Here is a 24,953-nt window from a genome sequence, read left to right as displayed (position 1 = left end):
AATATATGAGTGAATATGAATATATATATGAGTTGCTGCAAAATCTGATTGCATCGGATTCTGTCAATGGAGAATCATCACATGTTGTTGTCGTGGGTTATTGTGTTCACATGGACGAGACAAACAGACGCCACCAAGACAAAAAGATGCTCTACAAACATGTGACAACAGGAAACAGTCTAGTTTAAAATGAATGTAGACTTAAAGCAGACTTCCATTACATACAGTAGCTTTAAATTCAGTTTTGACCAGTCTTGCCTCCAGTACTTGTGGGATTAAATGGTTGTGTGTGTGTGTGTGTGTGTGTGTGAATCACATGTATGAGTGTGTGGGAAGCAGTTTGAAGCCCAGGAAGTGGGATTTCTGGCCCCCACTGTGTTGAGTTTTTACAGCCAAAAATCTAACACAAGCATTAAATGGAGCAAAGTAAGAAAGGGTAAAAAACGCAACTTCAGGGAAAGCCCATATCCACGCTGAGTGAAGGCAAAGTTACTGACAAAATAATGTTTAGATGAAACATTTTAGACCAAATAAATCTGTTAATTTTACTAGAAATAGTCTATTATCTCATATGCTGATTTATGTTGAGTTGGGTTGAGCTTGACGTTTTTCTGCAGGCAGGCAATAGAGAGCAGTAAAGGAAGTACATACTGGCCTCAAATGTCAGCGTACAGAGCACAAGGTCTTCCAACCCCCTGTTCTTCTTTACACATGGCTGATCGTACATTTGTTGAGCAGGAGGATCGACTTTACGTTAGAAAGGATCTTGCCTGCTGAAGCTACCTCGAGTAACACCGTTCAAGGACGTCGTCTGTAACTGACCCAGAACTCTGACTCTGGCAAGCAAAAAGTGTCTCTGCGGGATTTTAAAGTATCACTTTGCACTTTGTTACATTACTGTGTGCCTTCATGTCCACAGAGTTACTCCATGGCAGTGTACTTGGTGAAGCAGCAGTCATCCACAGTGCTGTTACAAAGACTACGGGCAAAAGGCATCAGAAACCCAGACCACTCCAGAGCACTCAGTAAGGACTGTCAACCTCTTTTTTTTTAGAGATCCAATATGGCGGATTGGTTTCAGGGCCGATATTGACCTTATTAGGCGGATCGGGCATTGGCCAGACATGACTGATCCACATTAAATACAATTTCATTATAATATGATAATTTAAATATAAAACTCTGTATGTTTAGGTCTTAATATATCCAACTCAGATATTAGCGGGCCAATATGTGATTATATAAGAACCGTGTTTCATGATTTTACTTTTTTTTTTAATTAAGAAGAATTAATTTGCAAAAACAGATGAACACCATTCTTAAAATGAATAAATTAAACATTCCCTTGAGTGCACAAATGATTTAGGAAGATAGATAAAAACAGAGATATCAGTTTTTGCAAATGAACTTTATATTGAATGTGATATCTTGTCTGTTTGGTGAGTTAAACTGAAGAAGCTGGTGGCAAAATGTGTTTTTTGCTCCATGACTTCTCATGTTAATAGAGATAAACAATACTTTCTGGTGATCTTGTGTGCAGAAAGATTTAAAACTCTTGACCCAGTCAGATGGCCAAATTCCTTCTGATTTCAGTTGTATTATGAATCACAAAATTGTATATATCTGTAAATATTTCACACTGTATGGGAAGTGCTATAAGAAGATTCAGGTGCAGAGGGGGGCCCACATAGCTGGAGGAGCTCCTGAATAGATTTTACAGAGTGCTGCTTCATTCGTGACCTTGGTTTGAAACAAGTAGTAAAGGAGCTGCAGTCTGAAATGAGAAACTGAGCACGTTTGTAAGAACATATCCGGCTCTGTCTGGCTCTCACTCACTCGTTGTGTGTTGCACTTCTCCTCTGCAGTCAAAGAGAAGCTAACAGCAGACCCAGACAGTGAAATAGCCACGACCAGCCTTCGAGTGTCGCTGCTCTGCCCGGTAAACTTGCTCCCTGCTCTTCATGAATTTAAGACGGTGTTTAGAGATTCAGTCATGCCAAGACGTGTCCATCCATTCTTTTCTTTTCTTTTCTTTTCTTTGTATGTGTCTCCACACATGTCACACATACATGTCCTTAACTGCGGTTTGAGTACATGATCTATCTGTCAAAGTGTCTTCTCAACCCCTATCATGTACCTTTTTCCATGTGGGTTTGTGTGTATCCTCTTCATGCCCTGACTACATGTGTGTATGTGTGCACACTGTGCAGCTGGGGAAGATGCGGCTGATGATCCCATGCCGGGCACTGACATGCTCCCACCTGCAGTGCTTTGACGCCACACTCTACATCCAGATGAACGAGAAGAAGCCCACCTGGGTGTGTCCTGTCTGTGACAAAAAGGCCCCCTATGAACACCTCATCATCGACGGGTAAGTCACCAACCCCCATCTCCCCATCCTACAGATGACCTGTTAGGAAATGGTGATTTTCAAACCTTTAACCTGAAAACACATCTCGTCGTTAATTAGTGAGCTTCAGAGGTGCTGGTAGGTGGATTTTGTTACCTTTGTACAGAGCCAGGCTAGCTGTTTTCAGTCTTTATTCTAAGCTAAGCTAACCAGCTGATGGCTGTAGCTTCATATTGACAGACATGAGAGTAATTTTGATTGTCTCATCTATCTCTTGGCAAGAAAGCAAATAACCTTATTTCCCAAAATATCAAACTATTTCTTTAACTCTTTTGAGCAACTATGTCAACCAACCAGAAAAGGAGAAACAAATCAGTAAAATTAGCTCTTGAGCATAAAAGTTGACCATGGAAACAGTAGTTTGATATATTAAAATCTCAACTCAAGGTCCATTTCGTAGCTGTTTTCTGGAGCTTTCAGCTGCATCTTGCGGTCTTCCACAGTCTTTCTTCTGTGCAGTCTCAGTAAGTGGACCTTGCGTTAAGATGTTTTTGTCAAACTCAGCTGTTTTACCTCGTCACCTCCTCTGCCACTGCTGTCTTTCATCCTGTATACATGGTATACATTTACTCATGAAAGGAAAGACTGCCCCTGTCTGTAACTGATAACACTGATACAAAATCTAGAGCTGCACAGAAACACTCACACACCTTGTTTAAACCTCATCATGTGTAGCCTTTTGAAGGACCAGAAATCTACCTTATGAGTGTCCTGTCTTTGATGCAAATGTTCAGTATGTTCCGAGTACTCATTCACTCACTCAGCCACCTTTAAAGCTTTCAGGTGGCGAGTATATAATATCAAAACATAGACATTTTGATGGGGTATTCCATTAACTCACTGTGTGTTTTATTTAGAGAGACCTTTACAGCACAGTGTTGATGTTGGCCTGTTTAGAGTAGATTTCTTGTCTTTAAAACTTCATTTAAAGTGGATGGTCTTTTCCACTTTGCCCAGCGTTTGTTTAAATAATACCAATTTCTGCATGTGTTTGTGTACGTTATCTTGGATGGGTTTGTGTATGACGCGTATGTTTGTTCTCAGGCTTTTTGTGGAGATCCTCAACAGCTGCATGGACTGTGATGAGATCCAGTTCAAAGAGGATGGCAGCTGGGCCCCCATGAGGTCTAAGAAGGAAGTGCAGGAGGTCTCCTCTGCTTCCTATAACAACGGGCTGGATGGTGAGACATGTCATGGAGAAGGATATGGGGACAGGCTGGGCTAAGAAACAGAAAGGTTGCCTCTACATGAAGGCAGAGAAGGCTGGAAGTAATTAAATTAGGATTAAAGAGACGTGGTTAGAAGAGAGAGACTGTGCATTTACATCCCCTCCCCTCTTTGTTTATGCATTGTCAGTTTTCATTTGGTAAGGCATCAATCATAATGCCACTGAGTAAACTGCCTGTCTCCATAGTAACAAACATACCGTATCGCATATGAGAGCAGGGGAAATGTGTATATGTGCATTTTGGCACGCACACAGTGTTCAGCAGCGCTTTGTTTTTGCAGGCTCAGAACATCATAAACATGAGCACGCAAACACAAACTAACATGTCACCGCTGCTCCCCAGGTTCATGTCGGATGTCTGCAGGCTCAGAACAGCGGAGCTCCTCGTCGTCCAGCCACGGTGGCAGCGACAGCAGCAATAGCAAGAAAGTGGAGGTGATCGACTTGACACTGGACAGCTCCTCAGAAGACGAGGGGCAGGATTCCCCGCCGCCGCCACTGCCTCCTCCACCCAAACGAGCGTGTCCCTCTATGTCCCCGACCTCGCCGCCTGTCATCAACAAAGGGTCAGACACTGTGGTTTCATCTCCACACGCAGTTTGTATTTCATTAAATGTGGAAATGAGGCTCATTTCAGCTGCTCTAATGGGTAGTTATGTATCTAGGTGTTAAATGATTCATGAGTTTTGCACTTGAACTCACAAGTTACACATCAACAGCACTCACAGTAGGTAGCCAAGAGTGCTGACTGAGAAAGCTTTGTCTTCACTCCTTTTTGAAGGTTAAGTTGGATATATAGATCTAGAAATGGGTGACTTTCCAAAAGAAAAACACTGAATCTGTTTGTTTTTCTGCACATAAGCATCATGAACAGATGATTAAAGTAGAAGTAAAAATCCCTCAATGTTATGAACTGTTGATTAAATCATCAGTCCAAAATGCGGCTGAGGCTCATGGGTATTGTAGTATTTAGAGCCGCCCTTCATGCCTAAATTATTTCTCAGAAACAACGTTACAATAACTAAAACTGGGTGGTTGTAACATAAACAATATGATAGTTAGAATATCTGGGAGAGTTTTTATGTTAAACAACACCGAGAACATTGTTGAAAGGAACTGAAGTGGGAAAACAGAGTGGAAATTTCTAGAACCAGCAGCCCTCCCACTTCACAACTCAGCTGCATTTTCTGTCAAATTAAGATTAATTATGTGCGTCTGTGTAGAAACAGCTGGTGCTGCGTTTGACTTGAATATGTTATTGTTCAGATGTTTGTGTTTCAAGGTCAGTGGAGGAGACAATGTGTCCTGTGACTCACCCCATATATGTGACATGAAATAAAAACCTAATTATCAATTAAGAGGCCTCCTTACCTCTTTGTCGCTAAACCTCTTCCTCTGTATCTGCCTTCAGAGTGTTGAACCTGCACCACCAGTCCTCTCCTGTGAGCCGTACTCCCAGCATGCCAGCCGTAGACACCAGCTACATCCCTCCTGTCCCCCCACTGATCCAGGACTATAGACCCTACTACCACACCCCAAACGACCTCTCAGGTAATGACAAACACACACAGACTTAAGATGATTTGGTTCATCTTTACATCTTTACACTCATGGTAGTGTCGGCCAAACTCTCGTAACTAATTCTTCTGGAGAAACCAATTTTCCGAAGACATAAAAGGCAGAAATTCTGAGTATATAATGACGTTTGTATTCAGTTTAATTATGAGTATTACAGTAGTTTCATTAAGAGTCGCAACAAGCAGATAAACAAAATGTGATTTAGTCATACGGTGTGAAAAAAGTCTCTAATTATTAATGAACTGCAGGGAAGTTTAATGGGGGGGGGGGGGAAGCCGAAGAGGTCAAAGGCAGTCTCAGAATAACAACTGACTTTTGTTCTCATTTAGATTTTTACTATAAAAGGCCTAATTTATCTGGTCGAGAACTCCTCCAGTAGTACAACATACCTCTGGCTTTTATTAACTTTAAAACTCGTTGTTGTATTTGCATCTGTGATATTAGTTTTTGGTGATATTCACCATCGACTCACCATCTGCCTGTCTGATTTCCAGAGTTGAACTTCTTCTCTTTTCTTCAAGGCGACAATCATCAGGTACGTACAACAGTGCATCACGTTATGTGGAGAAGCTGAAGCTCTTTTATTTTCGGTGAAGTCCTGGGAGGCTGTGACTGTGGTTCATTTCAAAATAATACGAGGGCTGTGACTCTACATAAGAAGAAATCTACTTGTGCTTAACAAAAAACAAAGCAAAAGCCATTCACTTAGTGTTCCTTGATAACAAACGCTCTCTCTCAGTAAACAGCATGCAGAGTCAAACACTAAAGAATAAAAAAAAAAAAACATTTGAAACCTGGTATTTGGTGGAATTGCCCATAAAGTGTCACACAACCTGCTGGTGAGCACTAAATGTCCTCCTCCCTGTCTGTTTCTGTCTCCACTGGCTATTTAAGGAGACATGAGACAAATGATGGTTGTCACCTCACAGTTACTGATGGGTTGAATTCTGTGAGGTAGTCAAACGTAAATATAGACATCTCTCGATTTCTGATGTCCTCATCTTTCATTCTAGATAGTTTTGAGATTTATGCCGCCCCCCCGATACAGTGAGGCTGAATGGATCACACGGTATAGAAAAATGACATTTAAATAATTCAACAGCAACTACATTTCCATATCAATAATGCTGTTACTCTGCTGAGACCACAGACGTCACTGCAGACAGTTTTCACTGGAACTACTTTCTCCTGAAGAAATTGCCCCTATGAAGACTGGAGGCAGGCATGTTATTTCTTTAATGCTGCAAGCAGAACACAAAAGTCAGCGGCGGATATCTCAAAACCCGGACAAATAAAACCAAAACTACCTGCACAGCTGGATACCACTAGTTTGTAATTTGGGTTTTGTAATCTCGAGGTAAATGTTTATCATCTTTGTTGTTGTTATTGGTTTCAATCAGGAACTGACTGGCCTGACTGCTTCCAGTCTTACTACCTGTATGTCCACAGTGAATGTGAACTAAAATATTCATCAACACACGAAGAGCAATGGCAGTTAGACACATTAACATCAACAATCCATCTAAAAACTTTAACAGATGTGTTCATGTAACAAAGTAAAATTCTGACTTCATGTTGAGTATTTCTACATGCAGCAGGATCAATTTTACCCTGTAATTCAGCGACATCAGATATATTTATTTAATGATTGCAGTGAATATTTAATGTACACTGAATGAAGTGTCAAACTGTCTGAATAGCACACTTTTTGTTTGATGAATAACTCTGACAGACATTATTTTTCCAGTGGCTAAGAAGTGCAGAGTTGTGAAAACCATCATGTCTGCTCGCTGAGTAGATTCTTGTTACCTCGGCCACCATAATTATATGCTTTTAAAAGTTGATGTAATGTTGTATTTGTACATAACTCATTACCTGCCGCAGCAGGTGAGTTCTCTACAGTTCCTCTCACTTCTCCCAGACTCAGGAGGAGCCTTTAGTGCTAAAATGCTTTATGAATTACTCTTAAACTAAGAACACACACGCCTCCTGGAGTTTCTATTAACTCAGCCAGTCAGGAGCGACTTTTAGAGTGAAGGTGTTTTGTGAATACGGCTCCTGGTTACTTTGGCTGCCTCAACATGTGAACACTTCCTCCTCTCTTTTTCTCTCACCGTTCAGCATTACAACATGGTGATGGCAGCAGCAGCCGCCGCTTCGGCCTCCGACGACCACGAGCTGCTTCTCAACCGCTTCCTGCCCTACAGCACCTCCTCCTCCTCCTCCTCCCAGCTGTTCCTCGACCAATCGGGAGCCTCCTCAGCCACTTCGCTGACCGCGCCGACCAACGGGGCGAGCAACTCGGGCAGCACCAGCAGCCTGGTCTCGTCCGGCAGCCTCCGCGACACTCACTCCACACACTCGTCTTCACACTCGGGCTCACACTCCTCACACACGCACCCCGGGGTGGTGGCCAGCCGGAGCAGCACTGAAGCAGCGGTGGCAGCTATTTACGGCGGGATACCTGACGTTATATCGTTGGACTGACTCAAGGAGAGTCAAGACTACACTTTAGGTCCAGCTAAGATCCAGTTACCTAATCATTAAACTTTCTGACTGCAGGGTGAAGTTTAATCCAGAAACTAGACTGGGCCCAAGCCGTCAAACTCATAACATTTGTGGAGTCGCAATGACAAGGCTGCCTCAAGAAGAGCACTAATATTACGAGCGGGTTTCCCTTCACTACACTGACCTGAGAACAGTTCTAAGTCATCACCTAAAGGGGTCAGCTGTGGACATTGTGTTGGCATACTGACTTCAGATCAGCATGTGAACCCACGTTACTGCTATACTGGTACCAACCCGGCACAAACAGCAAAGACGCTACCTGAGCAAAAACACAAAGGAGGAAGGCTCTTTTTTACAAAATTGAGGAGTGGCACCGTGTACAGAGAACAAAATATATTTTCCTCTTTTACTTTTGTATGTTAAATACAAGACATTTTCAGTCTAGTGAGCTGCTTCAATCGCTGTTTTTAAGTGGAGGACTAAGGTTGTTTTGTTGTTTTTTCTCTCACAAAAAGCTTATACATATGCCTGTTGCCATGTGCTTATCCTTTTCTTCTCTTTTAAGCTCTTACTTGCTTCATTTTTTTCCCCCATTTCTTCAATATAAACTTCTCTCCCTTTTTATCTTTCTCTCTTCCTCGAGCTCATTTTTAAATTCATGTTTTATTTCTCTTTCCAATGACAAGAACTTTTTAGACACTGAATTTACAGTTTGTTCATGTACTAATAATTTTATTAAGCTTTTTAAGTTATGTATGATATTTAAACAGTTATATATATAACTATATATATAGTTATATATAGTTATATATATATATGCATTCCCTTTGACCTTCAGGTTGATACTGTGGGGAGTGTATTGGTGGAAATTAGCCATTTCTGGTTTTTCATTTTCACTCCTTGATTTCCAACTCCTTACGAAGACTCTGCCGGCATACAGCATTTAGAAATGGAGACTTCTAGACTATTTATACTTGCCAATTAAGAGTTTTGAGCTGGAAGACTTTATTTTGTTTTCTTTTTATTTACTTTTTTTTTGCACAATGCCAAAAATATGATACAGTACCTATGAAAATTATCACAATAATCAAGAGTGCAGTTGAGTCTGTGTGCCACAGTGTTTTCAGTCACGTGTCCACTTCTTCGGTCTCAGCTGTGTCCTTTTGTCTCTTGTCTTCTCAGTTTCATTGTTTTGTGCTTGACTGTCAAGCGATGGAAACATGATGAAAGTTGTTGTAGTTGTATCAGCATCAGGCGTCCGCGACATGTGACCAAGTTAAAACTAGTGCCTGTTTGTTTGCATGCTTCACAGCGTGTTTGGGATGAAGTTTTCAAACTCAAAAGAATGTCTTAAATGGTCACCCGCAACCTCTGTCCCATCTCTGTCGAGGACGTGACTTGTGATTGATATCTAGGGAGAATCTTTGGGGAAACCGCTTGTAGAAAAGCATAGAAGAGTGTAAGCAGACAGTTTAGTGCCACGGTGAAAGAGGGAGATCTCAACGCACAAAGCCAGCTGGTTTAAAAATACATGACCTGTCTGTAACCCCACGAGCTGTCCGGTGTACGATGTGGTGTCAAACCGAGGTGGAGGTTTTAGGGATACCATGTCGCCATTCAGCTGAACACGCAGAGTTTACTCATGAATGTATTGTACAACTTTACAAGAGTGGATATACTTATAGTCCTTGCTTCCGTTTCTGGTCTCATTAGCAGTGACATACAGTAGACCTGGTACCCCTGCTGCCCTGTCAGTCCATCCCTCCTACAGGACTGTGCGTCCTTGAAACTTTCCCCTCTTATCAGTCTCCTCGATGTTCCACTTCCAGACGTCCGAGACAGGCAGCTCACTTCAAAGCCTAATTATCACCACCTCCATGGGATAATCACTTCTGACAGCAACCCCCGTCACCTGACATCCCCTGTCCTGTCCTTCAGCAACTTGGACAACCCCAAATGACCCCCCACCCCTCCCTCTTCCCCTGCCTTGCTGTCTCTTGGCATCTTCAACTTTATTCCCTGTTCTACTCATGGGAACCGACCCCCGGCTCTCAAACTAACTCAATCATTTGCCGGAAACAAGTCTTGTGTATTTCCTGTGTTGTTCAGTATTTTATTTATTTTGTATTCTTATTTCTATATATTATATTTTTACAAATTGTTTTTCCGTGGGTGAGCGTGTGAGTCACTGTCACTCTGGGATATGATTTTATTTAATATGCATTTTATTTTTCTTTGCCAGCAGCGCGATTTCTCAAAAAGGTACCGTTTAGTCATTTGTCATGGAAAAACCTGTGTGTGTTTTCCTGGGAGCTGATGTGGGTAACACTTAATAAGAGCACAAAACACATGCTTAATTGATATGTGCATGACTCATGATGATTTCATGTATAAATTAATTCAGGATGTAGTGTGAATTCCTGTTGCTCACCATTAAGAAAGAGATCTGCGAGTTTATGTGATTAATTAACGCTTGATGGCAAATATTAGATGCCACCAAACTAACTGGAATCCAGTTTCATAGAAAAGGGTTCTGATTCTTACAGAAATACGAGGCTGTTTTATCATCTATGTTGGTCCGTCAGTCCACCGCTTTGGTCCAGACTGAAATATCTCAGCAACCATTTGATGGATTGCCATGACATTTTCATACAGACTTTCATGGTCTTCAGAGGATGAATCCTACTGACTTTGGTGATCCTCTGACTTTTCCTCTAGCGCCACCATGAGGTCTAAATGTCAGTCTGTCAGGGGGCGACCCGGTAGCTCACCGGGTAGAGCGCATACCATATAGGCTGAGTCCTTACCGCAGCGGCCCGAGCTCTCTGCTGCATGTCATCCCCTCTCTCTCTCTCTCCCTCTCTCCCACATTTCCTGTCACTCTTCAAGCTATCACTATCAAATAAGGCAAAAGACAAAAGAAATGTCGGCCTGTCCAATACTTTATAGCTAAAAACCTGCAAAACGAATCACATTCCCATCAGCCTCCGCTGTACTTGAACTTTGTGAACAAGATTAACATCTACATGTTAGCTTTTAGCTTGTGCAGCCTCACAGACTCGTTCTTTCTCACGTCATTGCGATGTGAACTGTTGACGTATGCTTGAACATGCATGAATCTGCCCATTTTCCAACTGGAACCTGCTGGACGTTCTGCTCTTTCAATAACAACAAAAATATATAAACAAAACTACAAAAGACTCACTCGCTGGCTTCTAAATGTGACAAAGACCGTCGGGTCACGCAGCAACACGCAGATGTTTGCATCTGACTATGAGTTTGATGAAAATAGCTTCATATTAGAAGAGGTACTGTTCTGCTTTCAGAGAGGCTGATCAAATGCTGTAATGTCCTCTTCTATTATCCCTTTCCAAAGAAAACCGTGTACCAAATTTGGTGATTTTGAATGAGTTGAGAAAAATATCCAACCATTCAATCAGCTAAAAACAAGGGTGTTTTTCTTAGATCATGTAAAGTAGACGTTTTGAAGATAATGGTTTTCAAAGAACAGCAATGATATGTAACTGGATTCCAATTCATTTTAATGACATATGAATTCAAGTATGAAGTAACTTTGATTCATTAACTGGTGATCCATTGAGCAACTCACGGTGACTTGATCATTTCTTAGTAGTGAGCCATGAAAATTCATAATGCATCCCGCATTAAATCACCACGACTCGTGCATTAGTTAAGTATTACTTTAGCATGTGTGTTTGTACCTTTATTATAAAGTGTCACCCTGACTTGCTATACTGATGAAGATGTTGATCCTTTTACTTTCAATCATTTTAATTTCAATATTAATCACCAGTATTTTTGATACTTGACGAGGTTGTCACAGTTAACGAATGCATTTGATCACGATTTAATTTATTTAAACTGCTTCTTGTTTCCTCACGCTTGTCATGAGACGGTGCAGCAGACTGCGATTACGCATGTGAAGCGAGAGAGAGAGCAGACCGTGTTGAATGTGTTTCTGTTGAAGTGCTCTACAAACTGGGGGTCTATATGGGATAAATGAAAAGTCACACTCTCCTCCCCTCCCACATAATGTTAAGTGTCCACAGCTCCGTCCTGTGGTTCACAATAGTTGAAGTTGAAGTGGTTATCTTTCTTTCAAATTGGCCATTTTTTGTTAGAAAATGTCAGATTGCATGCAGGGATGGATGAGCACAGGGCTGTTTCCATCTCAGTCCCCCTCCTCACAGGTGTGAACACGTGCATAGTTTATTTATAAAGCATTTTTGCTGGTTTGAGCTATGGGAGTAAACTGGGCCAAAACCAGCGTCTGCACAGAATGAAGTGAATGGATTTAGGCCACTATTATCAGTCGTTACTCTTGATGGTGTTTTCAAAATCTCCACAGGCGACAAAGCAGCTCAACTCTTTGGTTGTCATGATGTCTCACATTAGATAAAAGGGAAAAATCATCGATGTGTATATTGTGTCTGTATGGAAAACCCGAAAACTGAAAGTTCAGATCCAAACGTGGGTGTTTGATGTCCGTTTGTATGCTTTTTGTGTGTCAATTCAGAGCGAGAGAATAAATTAATTTATATATTTTTTAGAAAATGAAAGCTGTACTATTATTAAAAAAAAAAAAAAAAGGACTGAGGCCAATAAAGAATCTTAACACAACTGAAATAATCTCAAAGTCAGACTCGAGTCGACATCTGCACTCACTGCCTTAAAACATTCACAGGTTCTGTTTCACGGCTCCAATCCGAGAAAAATCATAAAAAGTCTTTTCAAGGAAGGCAAGGAGAAGACAGTGTACAGTAGATCCTTGTCAGTTTGTACAAATATACTAAGTGAAAAAAAAATATTTATTACCTGCATTGGAAAAAATTGTTTACTTATTGAATGTTACCTGTTTATGTAGAAAAGTTTAGATGTAATAAAATGCATTCTGTTATTTCTCTGTGTGTTTTCCCTTATTTTAAAAGCTCGAGGAACATGTTGCTGACATGTTACCAGCCTGTTACACTTCGAAGTGAACACTGGGGGGCAGCAGAGGGTCGTTTTGCTCCACCTGTCCCTTGCTGTGACTGTACTGCACCAATTACGCACGCTTTGGCGACTCCAGCCGGTGCCTTCTTGGCTGTGCCACAAGCTATACTTAACATTCACATCTGAAATGATTAATTAGATGTTTATTATTTTAGATTAAAAGTGATGGGGAAGCCTCACGCTCCGTTACGCACAAGACTGATGGACGCATCAAACTTGGCATTCCTTTCATCCTGTCAGATCTGAGAGCGGTGATGTTTGGATGATTGCGCGTCTTGCAGAAGAGAGGAGGGGAGATGACAAGACAGGAGGGTGGGGTGGATACAGACGGAGGATTTGGAATGGCATCATGTACCCATCACTGATGTGGCACTCCAAGATCCAGCTCTATTTGGACATAAGTGTTTTATAAGTGTCTGTGAGCTGCTGACATTATGGATGAAGAAAATCAAAGCGTTTGTTTGAACAGGTCGCTGACGGAGATGGACTGCTTCAGCAACCTGGAGGACATCGACGTGACAGCTGACGGGAGCCCCGTCCTGAGGTTCCTCATCTGCCTTGTTTATTCTGTAGTCTGCGCTGCCGGTCTGATGGGCAACCTGCTGGTCCTCTTCTTCATCAGGGTCAAACAAGAGAGGAAGAAGTCCACTGTGAACTTCTTCGTGCTCAACTTGGCGGTGACGGACCTGCAGTTCGTGCTCACGCTGCCCTTCTGGGCCGTGGACACCGCGCTGGACTTCAGCTGGCCGTTTGGAGACGCCATGTGCAAAATCATCCTCTCGGTCACCGTGATGAACATGTACGCCAGCGTGTTTTTCCTCACTGCCATGAGTGTGACCCGCTACCTGTCTGTCGCCTCGGCTCTGAAGAACAGAACCGCGCAGAAGTCCTGTTCCACCAAATGGATCTGCGCAATTATCTGGACACTGGCGACTCTGGCGACTGCGCCCACTTCGATTTTCTCAACTGTCAGCAACGTGACCGGAGAAAAACTCTGTTTGCTGAGGTTTCCCGGGGGACAGTACTGGTTAGCGGTTTATCACATACAGAAAATACTTATAGGTTTTGTATTGCCCATGTCCATCGTGTCCATCAGCTACATCATGCTGCTGCGTTTCATACGCAATCGGAGTATGAAAACAACCAACCCTAAACGGAGATCCCAAGTTACCAAATCTATCACCATCGTCGTGCTGTCCTTCTCCCTGTGCTGGATGCCAAACCATGCCATCACCTTGTGGAGTGTGCTGGTCAAACTGAACGTCGCAAACTGGGACAAAGCGTACTACTTAGTGCACACATATGTGTTCCCACTGACCGTCTGTCTGGCGCACACCAACAGCTGCCTGAACCCGATTATTTACTGCCTCATGAGGAAGGAGTTCAGGAACAAACTGAGAGGTCTGATACACAGAGGATAGTGTTTCTGCAGCTTTGTGAATGTGTGACAGAGCGCGAGACCTGCTGATAAACAGTAACCAAGACGGGGGGGGGGGGGGGGGTATGGAGTGAGATCCTCGATTCTGCTTTTGGAAATTGTGACTTTCATCTGCGCTTCTTGTCTTTTCATGCTTGCGTAATGCTGCTCATTTCTGTAGAGAAACCACTGTAGCTAGTTTAGAGCTATACGCATAGGAAATGCTAATTTGTGGAGAAAAAAAAGATTACACTTCTAACCATGGTGGCATTGCTTGTTAAATAGCCATTATGAGCGATGCATTAAAGTCTAACTGGCTGCGCGCGTAACTGCGCACGACAATGAATTACGCATTAGTGTGGAAACAGGTGGAAAGTAGCTGAGCGCTTTTTACATCCACCTGTGAACGTCTTAGCTAATACTGTAGCCAATGTATAATTACTGCGTTTATATCGTGGATGCAAACATCACCTCATCACCTGCTGAAGAGAAGGGGGGAAACTTTACAGGTGAATAAGTTATTGACTCAAAATGTGATAATGAAATGTGTACGATTGTTGTAAATACGCAAAAAAACAATCTGTATCCATCGTGTGTGATAATAAAAATGTACTGAAGTTGTCAGATGGGTTAGTTTCACTCATAAAAACAACTGAGCCAAAGTGTAACAGGTGATGACGTTTGATCAGCAGTCTGAGTTATGACTGGCTGAGTGTCCTGCTGCTGCAGATTGAAGCGAATCGTTTCAACTATCATCAACATGCAAAGTGAGCGGACGAAATAGACTTTTAAATGGCCTCTTGTGCTCAACGGTGTATCACTCATGAGAGGAAAGTGGCTGCATGCACGTTATTCTGAATGGGTTTGCAGGGCTGCAGTGCTCGTGCACACACAGCTGGGTGTCAAGTGAACACATTCATATCAGAGACCAGGCTCTGTTTGTGTCGCACAGGATGGGCTCCGGCTGCAGTTGTAGATTGAACTGAAGCTGTGTATGTGGTCTTAATATAGTTCAATTTTCCACCAAGCCTTGAAAAAAATAAATCTTTTGACATTTTGATAAAGTGTCACCTCAGTGCTGCTGGTCACGTGGAGGCACTGTAGGTCTTGTAAAGGTCAGCACCTGACACTCTGAGGAGGGATCACAATGTTCACATTTAGGAAGAAACACAGTATTTAAAAGCAATAGTCAGACCTCCTCTCAGGACATTGAAACCATGCCTCTGCTCACCGAGTACCCCGAGAAAATCAACAGGAACTGGGTCCATTACTCCCCTGATCAACCCCAGTCATTCCCACCAGTTACAGACAGAACTGCTCTTCAGTGGCATATTGTGAGTGTTTCTTGCCATCGAACATGCCAGCAGTGTTAAAATACTTGTTCCTTTAATCATTTATGTCAGTAAATATGACAGCTTTGTTTTGTTCTCTGTCCTTTATTTGTTATTTAAGTATGCACTGCTTTTTAAAGTGGCATTAGCTAACTGGCAGATAATGAACAACAAGCCCTTGAAATCCATGGTTGTACTGACATTGTATAGCAATTTAAAAATACTACATTACAAGTAAAAGTTCAGCATTTAAAATCCTACGTGAGCAAAAATGTACATTTATTTTGACATTTATTATTGTATATATAAATTGACATTTATATATACAGTCAGATTGTTAATACTGATGCATCAATGTGAAAGTAACATTTACTGTTGTGTAGGTGGAGCTCGTTTTAATGACTTTATATACAGTTATAAATGAAATTAAATGGTAAATGATCTCACTTGTATAGCGCTTTTCAACCTTCACGGTTCCCAAAGCGCTTTACAGCTAAGTCTCCTGGCGACCGAGCAAATTTTCCCAACGATGCTTTCCATGCAACAATATACTGATGGCACAGAAAGCACCAGAGTAAATGCGTTTTTAGGACGTAAATTTGGCCACAACTTTCAAGCGGACAAGGGCACTGTATTTCAATATATGACAATACAACACAACTTTATTGTCCAAGTAGTGGAAATTTGTCTTACATGAAAACTTGGCAGAATACAACATTTTCATATAAAAAGTTAAGAAAAGATAACGCTTCATTGATCCCCCAGATGGGAAATTAAAATGAATAAATAAATGAAAGTATAAAAACTAAAAATAAGAATATATTAAAATAGAGACTATACAAGAGCAATTAAACTGAAAACTCAATATTACAGGCATTGCAGTACACATACAGTACCTACAACTAGTGTTATTGATATGTGAACCATGGAGTGCTCCCTACCAATAATACCAGTTTATGCCAGTGTGAGTAATACTACAAAATAAAACAAAAATAAAATCAAATAACAATAAGATACAATAGTATGTTAAAATTCAAATTGCATAGGGAATAAAAGGCTTTTTGTCAAGAGAAGCATCTTAAAAAGCGTGCCAGAAGGCAAATGTGCTGGAAATACTAACACGTAAGTGTGCGAGATCTTTGCTTTGACTTTGTGTGACAAACTATTGTTTGTACGAGTTCCAGGAGGAGCACCTGAACGCACCGCAGCTCCGGGTCTTCATGGTGGTCAGGTGACCCAGCAGCAGGCAGGCCATTCTCGGCTTCTCCTTCGCTGTGGCTCCAATGTCGGAGGTGTTTGTGCCTGGAAGAAATGGACTCTGGCAATGCACGAATTTGATCATTCAGAGATCCGATCAGCTGAGTCTGTGAATGGCGCCAAAACAGGACCCTAAACCTAAATTTCAAGAAGGTCGGCACCGAAAAATAACACGGATGAATCCTTGTTACCGTCTGGAAGGGGGCGGGTTTGTTGTTGTTGATGCTGCTGCTGCTGCTGCTCTAGCTCGACAATAGTGGTCCCAAGGGAGGGACACAAAGCTACAGAGCATTTATTACAGCCCAAATATGTGTGGAATTAATTTAAAACACTTCCGCAATTGACTTATAATAAAACGTATCACCTTAAAATAAAGCTAAAGGTGTAAAACAGACGTTAACGTTTGGCTAACGGTTAGCTAGCTATGCTATTTATGCTAGTTATGAGCTAAACCTTTATTTATGAGACACTCACTGACACAAAAGAGTCGCTGAAACCATGTTAGTCCAAATGATATTAGTTAAAAATCCTGCTGAGGATCTTAATGGTAGTCTAACGAGGTATTACACCAGAATATATTGTGGTCATTTAGTGTATCAGGGTGTGTTTTTACCCCCTCAGTCCTCATGTGTTTTTCTCTCCTCGCAGGTGAAAGAGTCCTGTGCTTTCATGGGCCATTGCTATATGAGGCAAAGGTTTGTTTCAACACTAACGTTATATGTGCTTTATTAGTTGATTATTAAGTGCAAAACAAATTGACAACAATTGAAGCAGACGTGTGTGGGGTTTTTTTCTTGTCTTACAGTGTGTAAAGATCAACATAAAGGATAAGCAGATTAAATACTTCATTCATTACAGCGGATGGAACAAAAAGTGAGTAGCTTGGTTTAAATACAATTTGTATTTCTCTTTGAGTGTTTACCTCTGATTCCCTGCTGTGCTTAATGTGAGGGTTTTTTTGTGTGTGGTGTGACTTTTTTTAACTGTTTAAATTGTTATGGAAATTGTTATGTTTTCCAGCTGGGATGAATGGGTTCCTGAAAGCAGAGTTCTCAAATATGTGGACAGCAACCTTGCGAAACAAAAAGAGCTTCAAAAGGCCAATCAGTAAGTTTCCCTTTTTGTGCTCAGCAGGTAGAGATGATAAAGAAGTATTTTTGTGAGATATCAGATTTTCAGTCTTTTGTTAATCATTTTTTCTAACATTAACAAAAGAGTAAATTAATTTTCACTTAGTTAATTTCATTTATGAAATTATGAACAAATATCATTAATATTTAATAAAGTATGTTAGTTAATGATCCTCACTCATGTTTTCTTCTCCAGGGACCATTATGTTGAGGGAAAGATGAGGGGTTTAGCACCAAGTAAGAAGATTGCTGCTGTGCAGCAGAAAAATGTTGAACTGTAAGTATCCTCCTTGATTTTCCACCTCTGATAACTCAACATATTGTAAACACATCATGAAAGTTGACATAATATTGGCCTGACAATATATATTGAATGGAGTAACGTATGCATGTATGTACTGGATGTAGTCTGTGCAGGGGAACCACACAGGGTACATGTGTAACATTAGATCGCCACTTATAATGCTTCTTTTTTGCATCCTAGGAAAGTGAAAAAGGCAAAACAGAAGAGTAAGTAAAATGTTTCTCCATGACATGTTAGTTGCAACTTTAACTCAAGTAAATGTTTATATAACCCAAAATCACAAGTTTGTCCTCAAAGGACCGTTTGTTTAGTCACCAGAATGGGACAGTAACATTTAAATATTACAACCAAATGATAATGGACCATTTTAGTTCCAAAGTATCTAAGAAATGGCAAAGATGTGCCATCAGTCTATAATGTTATATGTGTGTACTTACCATTTTGAGCATTCAGGAATTTACCGTGAGCCTTGCGAGTATTATCACAGTGTCATGTTTTTTCTGTCAGTGCAGATTAGGAGCTTCTTTCTGATAATGTTTTTATCATATCAGAAAGACAACAGCTTTTTTTGTATATGGCGATATCAGGTAATGCATTTATATATTTGTCACTTGTATTAAATTAAGTATACTTTCAGATATACTTAATTAGACAGTTGTTTTTTGTAACATGTGCTCCACAGTGTTGAGTAATTTATTTAGAGTTCCCACAAGTACATAAAATAGGCTAAAGTGCTGTTTTATTCACCATAATTTTTGCATCTAAAATACATAATGAGTTGTTGCTGTTTACCTGCTAATCCATTATGGCTAAAAAGCATACTTATTTAAGGAGCTTGTTATAGTTCTGTTCAGTACAAGAAGAGGCTTTGACTTCGACAACCTGCCAAATTGATCTCACAGACTTTTTATTAAAACCACATGACCCTCATTTCTACCTAATTTATAAGCTGTAATGGGTGTCTTGTTTAGCCCCAGGGCCGGGTGAAGGTACGAGCAGCGGAGAAACGCCGCAGGGACCACGGAAGAAGAGGGCTCGGGTTGATCCCACTGTGGAGAGTGTACGTATCATCAGTTATAATAAACATACCTACCTGATTATGTAGCTTAAAGCCTTCATAGCATGGCATTTTTCTTATGAATAAAGCTGGGAAAATGCTCAAATGTTTTAAGGAGCTGTTTTGATCACCAGGCTTCTGTACAGTTGTGATATCACAACTGATTATCTGACCCAAGAGATCCTTTATATAACTGCAGACTGAACTTCCTTCTTGAGGTGTGAGCAGAGTGGGGAAGTATTTAGACGTTCAAATGACTATGAAATTCAAAATGAAGAGCTGTAAAAATAACTGTTCTTTTTCATTTCATCTGGCTCGTTAGGAGTCAGTTATTCGTACATTGCTGGGACTCTTTGACCACAGAGTTCTTCCTGTTGTGCCATTTTTTCTCAGGTGAGAAAAATGCTTTAGTTTGCTCCAGAAAGCCAGAAACAGCAGACAATGATGGCACCATGCAGCCAGCAGTAGAAGTAAATATGATGCACACAAACCAGGGTGTCAACAAAAAATAACAGTATTTTTGTCATTAAAAAGCGCAACATTGGTCTGGTTGCAGCTGCAGAGGTAATATTTTGCTCTTCTATGGCTGCCAGTTTCAAGCAACAGGAAAGTGTTTGAATACTGGGATATTATTGTTGAAAGTTTGCATTCACTAATATGCATTGCATCTGTATTACTTCATAATCCAAGATCTTGTGAAAATTTCAATACGCTTTTAAAAATAGCAATAAGAATTGCAACTGCAATTTTTAACCTTGTACAGTGAAGTGAAGTGCCTATCTCTACGGTTATTAGAGCTCTCATCCTATTTAATTTCACTCTCAGAAAATTCCAAGTGTTCAAACAGGTTCAATAGTTGTGGGAGTAAAGCCTTGTAGTTTTATATGTCCTTCTTTGTGTCTTTGTGAAAGGCACAAAGAAAATGTGAAATGTTCTCCGCAGAACCTTGAACACTGTAGAGGTGAAAGAGACGCATTGCTGCTCCCAAACATCCGGTGAAATAATCAATTCATCTGTGCACAGGAGGAGATGTTCACCAACCGTGTGGAGGTGAAGGTGAAGATCCCTGAGGAGCTGAAACCCTGGCTGGTGGATGACTGGGATCTCATCACCCGACAGAAACAGGTGAAAAGAAGCACACACACACACACACACACACTCACACACACACACAAACCATGACAAGTTTGTGTGTTTGCTGTATGTTTACTTCAGCTATGATGACATGCGGAGGTTAGAAAGTGTAAAATCTATCACTGATAAATTGAATTATAGAAATACCTAATTATAGCATTTTTATATTTAAATGATATGTGGAGAGAATTATGCTTGAAATTACCTTCAAAGTGAGGAACACAGTGATGTGTTATGATGTGATAAAGTAAATAATTTTCTGTCGCTTACAGTTATTTCATCTGCCTGCTAAGAAGAGTGTAGAGACTGTCTTGGAGGACTATGCAAACTACAAGAAATCTAAAGGAAACTCGGACAATAAGTAAGAATAAACACCATAACTTCCTTCAAATGATGTGAAAATATAGAGGCGTTGTGATAATCTGTTCCTCATCACGCCACCTGTCACACAACGTTCATGCATTCTTCACCCATCAGTGTCCTTAAAGGGAATGTATGGACTTTTCAGAAAGTCGTTGTTTTTAATGACACCGGTGGCCGCTAAGTGAGCAGCAGTCAGCATCGTTGCTCGTGCCCGCAGTCTGTCGGGACGAACGAGCCAAAACAGTGAAGAGACATACACCAGACTGATTTACAGTCATAGTTAGAATAACGTTAAATATCTGTAATGTTCCTATATTTTATTTGGACCATTGGCTCCGTGATACAAACTGTTCCACTGTTCCAACAATCTCCAACTCTGTTTAGGTCGAAATAGATCCATAATCCACGAGTTAGATGTGAAAATATTCTGGCTATAACCTGACAGTGTTCCCCTGCTGCCCCCCCCCTCACCCTTACATCATTTATTGTTGGCTAAAATCAACTCCATTTGTCATAATACATCAGTTATCATCAGGTAGTATTTTGCTAGTCATATTGTTAGCGAGCAAGCTAATGTTGGCCAGCTAGCTTTAACTTAGCTGCTGCATGGATCTGGCGTTTGTGTTGTGGGCAAAGTGATTTGTATTTGCATTGATTAGCCCTGGGAGTCTGAATTAATTAGCATTTTGCTGCGTTAGCTAGCGAGTAATTCATCCACGATAGCAAGCAGGTGAGGTGGACTTTGTGTTGAGCTCTGTGTTTTGGTGGGTGCCGTTAGCAGACTGAGCTGAACATGGAGCTGAAGAGAGGCCAAGCACTCGGGGGCGCGGATAACGTCACCTCCTGTAGAAAACCTTCCCGAATCCTTTACATTGAAATCAGTCCACAGGCTGTTATAGGCAACCAGGAAAGTCGGGGAGGGTCTCATTTTTTAAGTGACGTTACACTCCGTTCACACATTGGTAACAAAAAGCAATTATGCATATTGTTACATATGGCACCTTTAACCCTGTAACGCCAAGTGTATCATATTTGATACATGAGTTTTTGAGACCTCTACATCATCAGTGTGATATTTTTTTTCCTGAAAAACCTGATGTATACAATCAGACACATGCAGTGCTCTCTCACAAGTGCAGGGAAGGGCAAAATCAAGTGTGGCAGACCACCCCCCCCCTGCAAAAAGCCAACCTCTAGTGTGCCCCCTGATGTGAGAAAGGATGGCATTGAAACTCAGTTTAATGGGTTAAAAATGTTGTGTTTTATATGTTTTTGTACAAAAATGATACAAATTAAAACTCATATATGCAAATTGATATATTTAATTTATTTATTTTTTATTTGTCAGAAGGTTCAATAAACACTCCAGTTTCAAAAAAGTAGAATTTTCTGGCAGTTATTTCATGGTTAGGTTAACTTCCTTATCAGAAATGAATGACAGGCAGTTTCAGCAGTCTTGTGCAATTAACCCCAGCAAGGTGCCTCAGCTATGATTAGACATCCTGCCGAATTGTGAAGTATTTAAATGACCATTACTAATGTATTTTCCACTTCTTAGCTCACAACAGCAAATTATATATGCTGCTGGCCATTTTCCTAAACGTGCCACATTTCTGAAAATATGTTTTTCCTGTCTTCTTGACTGCAATTTATTTATATTATATATATATTATATTATTCAGTTAAGTAGATTATGAAAATCACCATGTCATGGTTGGATACTTTATGCTTTGTTGTTTTAAATGTTAGCTAGACGGGTGCGTTCATGTGGTCTTTTACAAATCAGATAAACAATTTCCTTTCTTGGGAGTTAGCAGGACAATTTTTAAGGGGAAAAAAGTCAACTGTTCAACTGTTTAAACTGCATCACAGCACAACAAAAATCAAACTCTGACATAAATAAACCCAAGCATTTTGATTGATTTTCTGTCTCAAGCGAGTTTTCAAATCTGTGCAATTAATGTTTCTATAAAAGCGCAATCTCTAAAGTCTCCATGGAAGCTCTCTCCAGAGAATTATGTGACTTTTCTCCCCCCCCTCCACTTAGGGAGTACGCGGTAAACGAAGTGGTGGCGGGGATTCGGGAGTACTTCAACGTCATGCTGGGCACTCAGCTGCTATACAAGTTCGAGAGGCCACAGTATGCGGAGATCCTGGCTGAACACCCAGACATGCCGATGTCTCAGGTGTACGGAGCTCCACACTTGCTGCGTCTGTTTGGTAGGGACCCTGGACACACAGTGAAATACACACACACACACACACACACACACACACACACTCCTTATTGAACCTGTTGGAGTAATTAGATGTTGCCGTTTTTTTTGTTCTTGTCTGTGTCTTTGTGAAAGAAATGTGAAAAGCTTGAACACTGTGAGGCTAAAGAGAGACAAAGCTGTTTTTCAAGTTCACATTTTAAGTAACCTGAATCTCCTTTAGCCTGCAGTCTCCTTCTTCTTTGTTCCTCACATGTGTTGTCCTCCCCTGGCAGTTCGTATCGGAGCCATGCTGGCCTACACTCCACTGGACGAGAAGAGTCTGGCTTTGCTGCTCAGTTACCTCCAAGATTTCCTCAAGTAAGGTTTGACTCCCAGCATACCGCCGGAGACTCCATGTCATGTTTGGTTGATTCTCAGATGTCATGTTACATCCACATTCATATTAGTGCAGCCAGGCTTCTTGCAAATCCCCAAAACATACGCCATGAAATCGATTTTCTACTCTGGAAAATATTTTTGCTGAGACTGACAGCTCAACAGCATATAGATAGATCTGTAACGATCTAAAGTTTGGGTACTTTGGGTAGAATGCAAGACCACTGAGTATTATATATTATTGTATATGACAATTTTAGATTGTAAATACTGATACATCAATGTAAACAACATTGAGATGGAGAATGTTTTAACAACTTTATATACAGTTAGCCAGTTTAGTCCGGTGGTTCCCAATCTGGGGATCGGGCCCCTCCAAAGAGTCAGAAGATAGATCAGAAGTAAGATAGATCCTTACTTACCTTATTTTACGGGCTCCTGCAATTTTAGAAAGATAATGAAACAAAAAATACAGTAATCGTGAGCAAAAGCTCTCAAGAAGCAAGGTAATTTCAGCTGGAGCCCCAGAATAGAAACATGGTGGCAAAATGGTTGTTTTCTTCAGTAATCACACTGTTATGTATGCCAGCATGGCTTTACTCTCTGACCAGTATCATTCAGACTGTTAATGAACCAATTTCTGAAAACTGAATTAAACTTATAATTCTTTCCTATAGAAGTTGTACATTTAATGAAGCAAACACTTAAAGTTTAGTCTTAATAAAAAAAAGATATTTAATTATATTGTTGACTATGCAGCACTAAAGCACATATCAACTGACATGATTCAGGCTTTAAGGTGGGTCCTTACAGTATGTTGAGGCCCTGTCTTGCCGTGATGAAAGAAGTAGATACTTTCAATAAGGAAAAGCAGCAGGCTTTATCTGTCTCTTTTTCTAATTGTCCAGGCACCAGTGGTTTACTTTGTGTGAGTCCTGCAAAGGGATAATTGAGCAATACTTTGCAGGATCCTTTGCATTCAAGCTGGACAGCGATAACCTATGTTCCATTCCACAATGACAATCAGTGTTACATTTTCTTCAGGTACCTGGTAAAGAACTCATCCACCCTCTTCAGTGCCACTGACTACGAGGTTGCGCCCCCAGAGTACCACCGCAAGGCTGTGTGAGCGCTCTCCGCACACAGCGCTCCTATCGAGGCACGTCATCCCCATCTCCCAGACCACATGTAAAATAACCATTACTACCCTTTTGAGTGCAGACTTGGATGAGTTTTTTTCACTTGAACTGATACGCTTCCTCCACAAAGGTCTCAGGAGCTTGTCACAGTTAAGAAGTAAAACATTTTAGGAAACCTTTTTTAGCTGAATCTCTCTCCTCTTTTCTCTCCCTTTGTCCTTTCTCTCTCACTTCTTTGAGAAGACACAAGAAAGAAATGTGTTTTCTGTCGACAAGTTACAGTTTCCACAAGCAGCTCTTTGGTGTTTTTGTGCATTCCATCTGATAGGTATTTGTTGCTGTTGCATGTGTGTATTTATTAGTGCTTCTTCCGCCACATGAGGTGCAATTTAATGCTGGACCACACGGTCAACACTCAGCAGTTAATGTTTTTGTATCTGTATCTTGTGTATTTGTATCAATTTGTAAAAAAAACTATGTTTCTACACAA

General features: G+C 40.8%; 3 protein-coding genes across 3 annotated transcripts in view; all 3 read left to right on the top strand.

The window, feature by feature from the left end:
* LOC139282405 (E3 SUMO-protein ligase PIAS1-like) overlaps nucleotides 1-8,058 on the top strand; it is a 45,396-nt gene extending 37,338 nt beyond the window's left edge. Inside the window, exons 6-13 of the mRNA XM_070902104.1 lie at nucleotides 920-1,025; nucleotides 1,866-1,939; nucleotides 2,211-2,371; nucleotides 3,455-3,591; nucleotides 3,982-4,204; nucleotides 5,050-5,189; nucleotides 5,711-5,751; nucleotides 7,338-8,058. Coding sequence (XP_070758205.1) covers nucleotides 920-1,025; nucleotides 1,866-1,939; nucleotides 2,211-2,371; nucleotides 3,455-3,591; nucleotides 3,982-4,204; nucleotides 5,050-5,189; nucleotides 5,711-5,751; nucleotides 7,338-7,703 — 1,248 coding nt within the window. The 3' untranslated portion in view covers nucleotides 7,704-8,058. The remainder of the gene's footprint in view (nucleotides 1-919; nucleotides 1,026-1,865; nucleotides 1,940-2,210; nucleotides 2,372-3,454; nucleotides 3,592-3,981; nucleotides 4,205-5,049; nucleotides 5,190-5,710; nucleotides 5,752-7,337) is intronic.
* A 5,113-nt stretch (nucleotides 8,059-13,171) lies between these two features.
* Nucleotides 13,172-14,158, top strand: rxfp3.3a1 (relaxin family peptide receptor 3.3a1). Its single transcript, XM_070907497.1, has one exon. It carries the CDS (start codon nucleotides 13,172-13,174, stop codon nucleotides 14,156-14,158), a length of 987 nt encoding a protein of 328 aa, XP_070763598.1.
* A 2,605-nt stretch (nucleotides 14,159-16,763) lies between these two features.
* LOC139282046 (mortality factor 4-like protein 1) lies at nucleotides 16,764-24,953 on the top strand. The gene is made up of 12 exons (XM_070901811.1): nucleotides 16,764-16,895; nucleotides 17,391-17,437; nucleotides 17,548-17,615; nucleotides 17,763-17,849; nucleotides 18,069-18,149; nucleotides 18,357-18,382; nucleotides 19,148-19,236; nucleotides 20,257-20,358; nucleotides 20,640-20,728; nucleotides 22,778-22,950; nucleotides 23,222-23,306; nucleotides 24,369-24,953. Exons 1-12 carry the CDS (start codon nucleotides 16,856-16,858, stop codon nucleotides 24,451-24,453), a joined length of 972 nt encoding a protein of 323 aa, XP_070757912.1. The 5' UTR covers nucleotides 16,764-16,855; the 3' UTR covers nucleotides 24,454-24,953.

The sequence above is a fragment of the Enoplosus armatus genome, chromosome 1 (genome assembly GCF_043641665.1).
Source record: "Enoplosus armatus isolate fEnoArm2 chromosome 1, fEnoArm2.hap1, whole genome shotgun sequence".
In the NCBI taxonomy this organism is placed as follows: domain Eukaryota; kingdom Metazoa; phylum Chordata; class Actinopteri; order Centrarchiformes; family Enoplosidae; genus Enoplosus; species Enoplosus armatus.
This window is presented reverse-complemented; position numbering and strand designations above follow the sequence as displayed.